The 10,458-nt window shown below is 31.9% G+C and overlaps 2 protein-coding genes across 2 annotated transcripts; both read right to left on the minus strand.

Annotated features, from left to right (window-relative positions):
• Positions 1–1,364: 1,364 nt before the first annotated feature.
• LOC120206940 (protein TORNADO 2-like) lies at positions 1,365–3,465 on the minus strand. The gene is made up of 2 exons (XM_039206498.1): positions 2,927–3,465; positions 1,365–1,727 (listed from the first exon to the last, which is right to left on the minus strand). The coding sequence occupies exons 1-2, from the start codon at positions 3,422–3,424 to the stop codon at positions 1,416–1,418; spliced, it is 810 nt and encodes a 269-aa protein (XP_039062429.1). The 5' UTR covers positions 3,425–3,465; the 3' UTR covers positions 1,365–1,415.
• A 3,329-nt stretch (positions 3,466–6,794) lies between these two features.
• LOC120206976 (trafficking protein particle complex subunit 6B-like) lies at positions 6,795–10,253 on the minus strand. Its single transcript, XM_039206517.1, has 5 exons — positions 10,242–10,253; positions 9,275–9,469; positions 7,884–8,001; positions 7,585–7,804; positions 6,795–6,973 (listed from the first exon to the last, which is right to left on the minus strand). Exons 2-5 carry the CDS (start codon positions 9,424–9,426, stop codon positions 6,945–6,947), a joined length of 519 nt encoding a protein of 172 aa, XP_039062448.1. The 5' UTR covers positions 9,427–9,469; positions 10,242–10,253; the 3' UTR covers positions 6,795–6,944.
• Between the last annotated feature and the right edge of the window lie 205 nt (positions 10,254–10,458).

The following is a 10,458-nucleotide window of genomic DNA, read 5'->3' on the forward strand; positions in this document are numbered from 1 at the left end:
ATGCATTGCAAGTTTAGAATAAAGTTTACCTGTATAGAGGTTAACCGAGCAGTGAAGAAATCCTGAGCTATACGATATCTCTGGTTTAACTCGGAACACATATCTGTTAAGGCATGATCTAACTCGGTCCCACTCATAAGATTCCGTCACCTTTAGACGAAGCCAATCGGAATAATCATCGAGGTCGTGTTCCGTATATACACGTGCGGCCTGCTGCAGGGTGGCCGCCTGAACCCTTGTTGGTGATTGAAGAAGCGAAAACAACCAAACATGCTAACACTACCATCAAGATGAACACTGCAACGAGGTAAAAGATAAGGAGCCAAGTAATGGTCATTGCAGTATCTTCACGCAAGCGTTGTTTATTTCATTTGCGAGCCAGATTCCTGCACCGATGATCGGAATCGAGAGAAGCAAGGTGATGAAGTTGATTATACCAACAATGGCGTTGTTTGCTGCCATCTCTGGGACTAGTTTGTCTTGTTTTATGGGGTACCGCAATAAATCTAATGATAATGGCGAAAAAGGAAATGGAATAGCTTAGAGTAGGGATGAAAAGTGAAGAAAATGTTGACGACCATGGAGTTATATTTTCCTGAAAAAAAAAACTATCTTGTTAATTTTCAAAATCAGCTACTAATTAACATAATTTGAGTGTTCATTATGAACATTCGTGTCCAATGATCCATTTCATAGTTTTGTCAATGATATGCATGCATTTTCTGCATATTATCTGACAATATTAAGTGACAGAACTAAAAATATTTTTGAGAGTGGGTATAATTATTTTAATAATACAATTTTTTTAATCAGGTGGACACAAATAAAATTTCACGATTAACATTATTAATAAAATAAATAACTAATAGAAAAAAATTCGAATTTTAGAGTAGATATGATACCACCCTCAGACAATATTTCTGAACCCTACCCTTAAAAGTCAATATTACCATGCACTAAATATGTTTGGATACATCCAGTTCATAAGAATAAATTTGTCTCGTCGACCGTTATTAAATTATTCCTTTTAATTCGATTTAGTTGAAGAAGAATAGGACTAGAACCCCGAAAATTTATAGTGGCTATATTTGATTATGTCTTATATAAGTCATCATGACTGTTCGTAGATAAGCATACTAAATATATTTGATTATTAGATCTTGGATCGTCTTCTACAAATCTTGTTTATCTATTGTGATTCATTTAAGAGTTTATGTTCGGAGGATATAAGATTATCGGAGACTCCAGTAAGTAAAGATGTCTATACAGAAACTCTAAAAGGTTCAAAAATGAAAACAATCAATGCCAACACAAATTTTCAACCAAGGAAAGTATCTGCTTAGTTTAACAAAGTCACAAAAACCATTGAAACCAACCCCAATCGCACCACTACCAGCTTAAACTGGACCTAATTCTCACGTATAACCTTGCTTGTACTTTCTAAATATGTCCTCCGTTGTGGCATTCCTAAACGCACAGCAACCTACCAGATACACACATATCAAAGCAACAAGAGTTATGAGCAGTATTATGTCGGCTTTTCTCCATTCCTCTTTTATATTCGCAAGTAATCCTGCTTTGCAGGAGTTGCAGCTGTAGCAGAGCTGCGTTTGGTCATTGCTCCACTGTATGCAATCCGGGTCTGCTATGTTGTTGATGGGGCTGATCCAGTTTGTTGGATTCACAAATGTGTATCCACATGCTGTTGGTGGCTTACAGCATCCAGACTATAAAGAAAAAAAAGTATAAATTGTAAAGATTTAGTGTAACCCAAAAAAGAAAAAATTAGATAATCTAATCATTTGGGTGAACTACACTCATGATTAACTATGAGCGGATTCTATTTTGACTACATATCTTTTAATTTTGTCAAATAGACGCACTGAATTATTTAGGTGTTATTAATCAAGTCACCTTACGTTAAGGTTAGACAGAATAACTGACGTAACAATTAACAAAATTGATATAATTACATATTTAGTCTTCATTACTTATACAGTCATAATTTTAAATCAATTCAATAAATTTAATCTTCCATTCATATGGTGACACATGTTATGACATGATTGGAAGACTTTTTCTTAATTTTAATTATATTTAATTTTATATTTTTTTCTCCATTCAGATAGTGACATTTTTCATGACACGTGTCACAAAATGACTGAAAGACATTTTCTTAAATTTTAATTATTTTTAATTTAATAATTTTTCTTTTAATTAGATGGTGACATGTGTCACAATCCGATGGTAGGAAAATAGTGGAACCTTAGGATAAAGTTTGGAGGACAATTTAATACTTTAAAAAGTTTAGAGGTTTAAATTGAAATATTCAAAAAAAAATTGAAGGGTTTAATTTACATTTTTTTTAAAAAGAATTAGGGTCTAACTAAAATTTTTGAAAATTTTAGAGACTTAATAAGAATTATTAAAAATTATGGGAAGGGTTTAATTAAGAACATTCAAAAGTTTTAAAGCTTAATCTGATTTTTTTTTTTAAAATTGTGGGACAAATTAATTTATTTTTGAATTTTTAAAAGTCTAAATTATAATTTTTAAATTTTTTGAGGGACCGTAGCCCCCACTATTTCTCACTGTGTTCCACCACTCAAGGAAAACAAACTGAAAAAAGAAGTAATTTAGGGGAATCGAACTTGAGTCTTGACAAGGGAATCACATGCTTAAATAGTTAACGGTGGTACTGGTGACTTGATTTATAATAATTAAATAATTAAATGATAATTATACGTTCAAAATAGAACTCGAATGGTGATGGGTATAGTTTACCTAATTTTTATGCTTAGGGAACTAGGATTTATGCTTTAACATACTTCATTAAACCCCTATATGTAAGTATTTGTTTTAACAAAGCAGTAAGATTCATATTAATGGAATAATCTGAAACTTGAGCAGATGAAGTGAGATTTACCTCTATGGGTGTTAAATGAGAGTTAAAGAAATCTATAGCCATAGCATAGCTTTGGTTCAGCTGGGAACACATATCTGTTGAGCTGAGACACAGTTTAATCCTTTCCCACTTGTAAGAACTTCTAACTCTCCGTTGAAGCCAACCGGAGAAATCTTCCAGATGATATTCCAAGTACGCCCGACTCGGCTCGAGGTGGCCGGAGCCTCTCACGGTGACCATGTAGACGAAAACAACCAAGCATGCAAGCAAGATGATGAGGATCAACATGCCGACAAGGTAAGCAATAAGGAGCCAAGGAATGCGCCAGAACCCTCCAATGAAGCCTGCAAGAGCTACAGCCAAGATTAAGACCCCCAAAACTATGACAGGCCACTGTAAAATCTTGACACATGAGTTGTCTGGTTGATTTGCAAGCCAGATTCCAGCACCGATGCTCGGAATCGAGAGCAGCACAGCAATGAAGTTGATTGCGCCGATGACATTGTTGCTTAATGCCATTCTCTTTTTCCCTCTGAAACACCTATGTGGGTAATGTTTTGAGATTTGGTAGTGAAAATTGCTCTCAGAAAAGAAAAAAGAACTGCCTCGAGTGAAGATATACGCGTTGAAAAAAGGGGTACCCTATGTAGTGCTTCTGTCATGCAACCCCACAATTCATGAAAGCTACTGAAATAAATCAATGGTCTAATGCCAAATTTATCCGTAAGGTTTATCAAAATGATAATTTACCTCATATTTTATTTTTTTAAAGCATTTTAATTTCTAACATTTCATTTTAAAGAAATAAGCCCTCAACATTTGATAAAACAATTACTTTTTTCCTTATTCTTTTTTTCTAAGGCATTTTGGTCATCACAGTTTCATTTTAGGTTAAAAAAATCTCATATTTTAAAGCATTAATCATGTGTTATCTAATAGTTTTTATCTATAGAGTGAGCTTTTTACCCCAAAATAAAATATTGGAGGCCAAAATGCTCTTAAAAAAGAATATGGACCAAAATGATAATTTTAATAAATATTGGGGATTATTTTTGATATTATACCTAAAGCAATTAACGACAATCTCCTTAGTGTGTTTAGGTCTTCAAATCTAGTCACTTTTTGAAAGGAACACTTTTGTACAGGATTTAGAAAGAAAAACAAAAGTGGCTGGTTGTCTACAACTTTTGTATTTATCAATGAAAAATATAATGTAAAAGAGTGTAAAAAAAAAATACTGACTCGATAAAATTATTATTTTATCATTTTTTTGAGAATATTTTAGCTATCAACGATTAATTTTAGATTAAAAATAGCTCCTAATTTAAAGTTTTAATCGTGTGTTATCTAATAGTTATTATCTATAGCATGAGCATTTTACCTCAAAATAAAATGTTGAAAAAAAATGCTAAAAGAAAGAATATAAGTTAAAATAACTATTCTAATAATATTGAGGGTTATTTTTAACATTATGCCTAAAGCAATTAGCGACGATTTTCTTAGCGTTTTTAGGTCTTCAAATCTAGTCCCTTTTTGAAAGGAACACCTTTGTATTGGATTTAAAAAGAAAAACAAAAGTGATTAGTTGTCTACAACTTTTGTATTTATCAATGAAAAGAATATAATGTAAAAAAGTCTAAAAAAGGCTTATAATGTTTTATCCAAAACTATAACGTTCATTCTAAATTGGTCTGCAAGTTTTTTTGTACATTTCAATTTCATCCCAAACTATATGAATAAATTAATCACATCTCTTGTTAATAAAATCGATAGACCAAATTATATGATTATATGTTTGAAAGAAAACAAAACTTAGGTTAAACTATGGTTGAAACAAATTACATATTAAGATGACTCTGGGGATGAAAATGAAATATTCAAAAGTTTGGGGACTGATTTAGAAAGAGGGTCATAGTTTATGGATGAAATTAGAATGTTCAAAATTTTAAGGACTAATTTAAAATGAGAGTCACAATTTAGGGATGGCATTAGAATATTCAAAAGTTTAAGGATCAATATAAGTGAGAGTTATGGTTTAGGGACATATGATGCAATTAACTCTAAATATTATTACAATATTATTTATATTTTATATAAAAAATGAAAATCATTATTGAGATATGAACATGAGACAAATAAATTTTAGATATAATAATAAAATTTCTTTAACGTTTGTGAAAAATATCATTTTGTCTTCTATTTTCCCTTTTAAAATATTTCGACCTATCGTTTTAATTTTTAATCAAAATAGCAAGACTCTTCTCTTTAAATTATTTATACCATTTCACGAGTTTCTTCTCCTTTGATTCAAGGTATTTTAACCTATTTTGGGTATCTTTTGGAAGAAAAACATCAATTAAATAAATAGATTTATAAATAAATTTGTTTGTGAATATAAATAATTCGAGTATTCAAATCCATTTGTTTTTGGTATAATCACTAGTTTTCGATTTATTAATTGACTAATCCACATCATGTACTACATAAAGAATGACAACCCTCCCAACCTAATTTGCTCTATTTTCAAACATCATGATTCGAACCCCTGACCTTACTTAAGGGATCTAGTGTCTCATCCTACTAGACTAACTGATTGTTTGTCAAACTCATTTATTTAATTAATAAATAATAATTTTTTTTGTATATACTCATTTATTTAATTTTATTAACAAATTTAAATAAAAATATACAAAAAATAATTCGTCTAACTTATATTTGTTTACAATCCTGACTAACTTTATTGATTTATGAATGTCGAATTGATACATGCATGGGCGGGAATAAATTACAATATTTCCATTTTCAAATGGATTGATTTACGAGCTTGCAACAACAATTAGAGTTGAAGTGATTATTCGATTGAACGTTAGGGTTTTTATATCCTAAAATAAAACTTTAGAGGTTGAAATACTAAAAAAAAAGAGTATGATGACTTTAATAAACGATATGTCATATCTAGATTTTAGGACTAAATCGGAAGTTTTATTAGGATATCTTGAAACCCATTCCCCTTCCTTTTCGCATTTTTCCCATTCCCGCCGCAGTCACTCTCTTTCTATCCCCCACAATTTTGGTTTCAAATTCGGTCTTTTATCAATTCGTCATTGTCTAGACCATCGTGATTCTCATATCCGGCGTCATTGCATTCGTCTCGTTGATCCCGTTCATTTGGTGTTCTTAGATTGTTATTCGTCATCGTCTTTTGCAACAGGTAAAGGTTTGAATATTCGGATTTCTTTAAAACCCAATCTTCGTCGATCTGTTCGAAAAACTAAAACATGTAAATGATTCCCCGTAGTCTAAAATAATATTCTACATTTTTTTCATAATTTTTTGGCCACCGGAGGAGCCTCATGTGCCACCATGGGCTTCGTCCTTGCGGTTCAAACACTGAATTGATTTGACTGAATTGGTTTAACCCTAAATCGGTTTAACCTGACCCATTAATCAAACCAAACCGTTGATAGGACTGGACCAGTTAACTATTGACTTTTTTATACAAAGACCCCTACTTTTATGTTTTTCGACGTTCTGAGTCCGTTTCCACAATCCATTTTGTCAAATTCTGACCCAAAAGCCATATTTTCCACAATTTATTACTAAAATTCTTAATTATGTTAAGTAAATTATAAGGTTTTAGACTCACTTTTTGTTATTATGTTCTTAAGGTGAGAGTCTCCATATCGCTCTTCGGTAGATCCTAACCATGAGAACAACGCTCATTTTTACCCTTAACGTCGCTTAATGGATTCATGCAAATAAACTTCTTAAATATAAGAAAAAAAATCATTTGAGACATTTAGAATCAACTTTGGACAGGACATGAGAATATTTGATCATAGTCCCAGTTAAATACACAGAAAAGAATGCAATAAAGCAATGTCATCAACAACATCCATATACGAACATTCCAAGTGTCTTTTTCACACATAATATTCTTCAAAAGTATCAATAACTTCTGATATTCTGAACCGGACCGTAGTAGTTCAGTTATCATGCAGAAACGAACAACGGCATCACATTTCATTTAACGCACTCTTCAAGCCTTTATCCGGACCACAAATGAACCTGAAGGAAGATTAGAGGTCTCAACAAGCTTATATGTCACATGAATTGAAACTAAAATAAAATGGACCGGTTAAATCTGTTCAAATATCTGACATTATGTTTAAGTTTCTTCTGGAAACATGTTATCATTATCGATTAAGTATCAACAGACAAGGGTGGAAAGTCGAAAAAGCACCATCAAATGAAGTGCATAACGTTATATCTAACACCATACATCAACCCTTTTTCAAATTTCTACAATATAACATCTATTTACTTAGATTTAGATAAAGTGTCAAATATGGGTGTGTGTCTGATACAAGTACGTTGAATTTTATTCTCATGTATTTGAATGAGTTTTGGGTGTCAGAGTAACTTAGCTTAAAAGATATGGGCTAAGATCCTAAAATGGTTTGTTATGTTATCCTTAACAGACTAAGGGTATCTAGAAACAAGTAAAGGCAATGTTGTTCTCAATAGAGGTCTTAGGTTGAGCAACTAAGTCTGCAGGGTGTGTGCATTGTCAATGGCTAAAAAAAATTCTGAACAGATACTACCTTATAGACTATTAAAAAAAAGTAAATGTTTACAATATAAAAAAATACATAGCATTCATCAAACAGGTTACTCACATGCAGGAAGGTTGGATATGTCGGCGGAAACTGCACAAGGTATTCCCAGGTTTGAAAGAGCTCCCCTGATGATTCCACATGGAAAATATAGATGCATGCTTTCTAAAGCCTTTTCATCAGCTATGATGGAAGGCTCTCCGGATGTTCCATTTTCAGGTGATTGATCAATTGACATTCGTGTAAGCCAACGGAAACGATTATCTTGCAATACAAAGGTACCCTACAAGACAAATTTAAACCAGTTCATAAAACTTCATCATCGAAACCAGTTTCCGGTCAGTTTCATTTACTAAACATACTCTATGATTTGTCTTCAAGTTGTCTATCTGCTTCTTAAAAAGCTCAGACCAAAAATCCTTGCAGATGAACTTGATTGCCTCTAAATGATCACTAAAACGTGGCCTCTCCATCGTGTACCTGTAAATAACTAAGCTTTGTTATTACAACAACTAGCATATTAACTTCACTAATTAATGAATAACTTATGTAATTAATCAATCCCTAAGAAATCAAAATGCAGTTCACCAAATATATTAAGTTCTAAAACTATCACAATTCTTAAAGGCCTCATTCTATATCAAATGTCAATGTCAGGAGCAATGAATAGTGACGAACATAAAAAGCAAATTAGATAAAAAGTTGAAAAATAAATCCAGAACAGAACATTAACCAATACCCTAATTCTTGGTCCCTTACATGCTAATGTCTTTTAAGTCTAGTAGAAGCAAATGCATGCATGTTAAAAAGATTCATCAATATTACAAATCAAATCATTTCAGTTTCTTTTTGCCATAGTATTTACCTTGCATTACATAATAATCAAGGTGAAACTAAATTACTAAGATAAACATAGCAACGGTTCCAAGCACTATCGATAACTATAAAAGCCAAATCAGAGCATCAGATCGACAATCAAAACTTCAAATCCTCACACGCATAGAGCACTACTCAATCATAAAAGTTTTATTATATTTGTTATACTCTAGGTGGTCACCTTCGAAGAATCCTAGCTCTCTGCTAACCAAAACCTCCAGAAGAGCCCTTCTGCTTACAAGAGCACCTGAAGGACCCATATCCTCCGGACACAGGAGTAACATAACCACCGAGCTATCTACAATAGACAAGACCTATAATATGGAAATGTGATCTACCATAATGAAATTCAAGATCTAGCTACTAGATCTATTTAGCCCGTGAACCTACAAATAACCATAATGATATTATGGTTTATAACCGAAAGGGCCCTCCTCTATTTCCTCTTACAAGCACATATTCTTCATTATGTCTTCATCTCTCTCACATATAAACACCGGTAGCCATTATCTCACCGATAGCGACTCTCTACCCAAACCAGAAGGGTGAACCACCAATGGCTGATGAGATAAACTTATTCCAATCACCAATATTATACCAAAGAAGACCAATACCCTTCATTTCCCAGCATCATAATATCTATAACGGTATTGGGCTTTAGAAATTCCACTCAAATTAATTCAATCAATGGGTTTTTTTTTCACGACCTCAGATCCAAAATTGAGACATTAAAACATAGTTACTTAAACTAAAATTCACGCTATGGACAACAAATTTAACAAAAAATAATTCAAATGGAATTTTCAGCTTCATAAATCTAGCAAACAACTAAAAGTGTAAGCAATTTGGATATTTGATCAGATGTAGAAGGGTCCACCGTTCAGAGAGCTGGTGGCCGACCTGATATCCGATGGCTTCGATGCGACGAGCAGCGAGCTCAGGCTTATTGGCATAAAAGCGGTTGCAATATGTGGAAACCATTTCGATTAGTAGGCTATCAATGCAGCTTTCTGATACTTCTCTCCCCATTTTTTCTTCTTTTTTAACTCGCTTTAACGTAGAAAGTGGTTTCCTATTTTCTAAAAATATTTATGCTTTCCCCCCTCCCCTCTCGATCTTTATTTTATATTTTGAGCCTGTGAAGGTCATGGATCAGACTAGTATTTGGGCCAGATTCTGAAAGCTCTATTTCATCAAGGGTAAAGTTTTAAAAATATCATCATTAAATTATGCGTAAACTACGTATGTAGTAAGTAAATTATCAGTTTTGTTATATTTTATTACATAAATTATCCATTTTAGTCTGTTTAAGTATTTAACTTTTAATTTTTTTTAAAACCATATATAGAGTTTACTTTTTGTTTCATTTTAATACTCCTCTTTAAAAACTTAACGCATTTAGTACTTAAACTATTAATTTTGATCCGTTTTAGTACCTAAATTTTTAACAAAACTTAAGTATGATTTAGGTACTAAATGTGTTTTTGAACCTAAACTTTCATTTCTTTTAAAACTTAACGACAGTGTACTAAAATAAAACAAAAATTAAACTTTAGGTATGCTTTTAAAAAATTAAAAGTTTAGGTACTAAAATATAACAAAATTGATAGTTTAGGTCTAAATGTGCAATTTACCCTTAAATTATTTCAAAATATTTTTTTTATTTTTTTAAATATTAAATTTTAGATTTTAAATTCGAGATCATATTAAAAAATTCCCCTAACATTTAATTTAGTAACACTTGTAATCCTTATATTTTTAAAAATAATTTAAACTCAAAGTTTCATTTTAGGTCAAAATAACTTTTACGTGGAAGAAAATTACAGTCAACGTATCTTGTTGACTAAACATGTTCACATTGATAACCACAACCAATCATACTATAAAACGTGACATTATCTAATTGGTTGTAAATGAAAGATTTTAAAATTGGTTGTAAAATGCACGAATTCCAGTGACTTCAGTGGTAAATAAATTGTTATTATTGTTTGAAGACTCGGGTTTAAGCACCAGGAATGCTAGAGGTACGAGTGTTCAATGCAAATGGTTGAGAGTATTCTT

The sequence above is a fragment of the Hibiscus syriacus genome, unplaced genomic scaffold, assembly GCF_006381635.1.
Source record: "Hibiscus syriacus cultivar Baekdansim isolate YM2019G1 unplaced genomic scaffold, ASM638163v2 tig00014213_pilon, whole genome shotgun sequence".
NCBI classification, from domain to species: domain Eukaryota; kingdom Viridiplantae; phylum Streptophyta; class Magnoliopsida; order Malvales; family Malvaceae; genus Hibiscus; species Hibiscus syriacus.

What these genes read in the sequence shown, in the direction of transcription:
- LOC120206940 (XM_039206498.1), bottom strand. Translation starts at nt 3,424, where the DNA reads ATGGCATTAAGCAACAATGTCATCGGCGCAATCAACTTCATTGCTGTG. An exon ending in CTCATTTAACACCCATAGAG is followed by an intron (nt 1,728 to 2,926) that starts GTAAATCTCACT and finishes TTTTCTTTATAG; the next exon opens with TCTGGATGCTGTAAGCCACC.
- LOC120206976 (XM_039206517.1), bottom strand. Translation starts at nt 9,426, where the DNA reads ATGGGGAGAGAAGTATCAGAAAGCTGCATTGATAGCCTACTAATCGAA. An exon ending in GGCCACCAGCTCTCTGAACG is followed by an intron (nt 8,002 to 9,274) that starts GTGGACCCTTCT and finishes AGTTATTTACAG; the next exon opens with GTACACGATGGAGAGGCCAC. An exon ending in CATATCCAACCTTCCTGCAT is followed by an intron (nt 6,974 to 7,584) that starts GTGAGTAACCTG and finishes ATCTTCCTTCAG; the next exon opens with GTTCATTTGTGGTCCGGATA.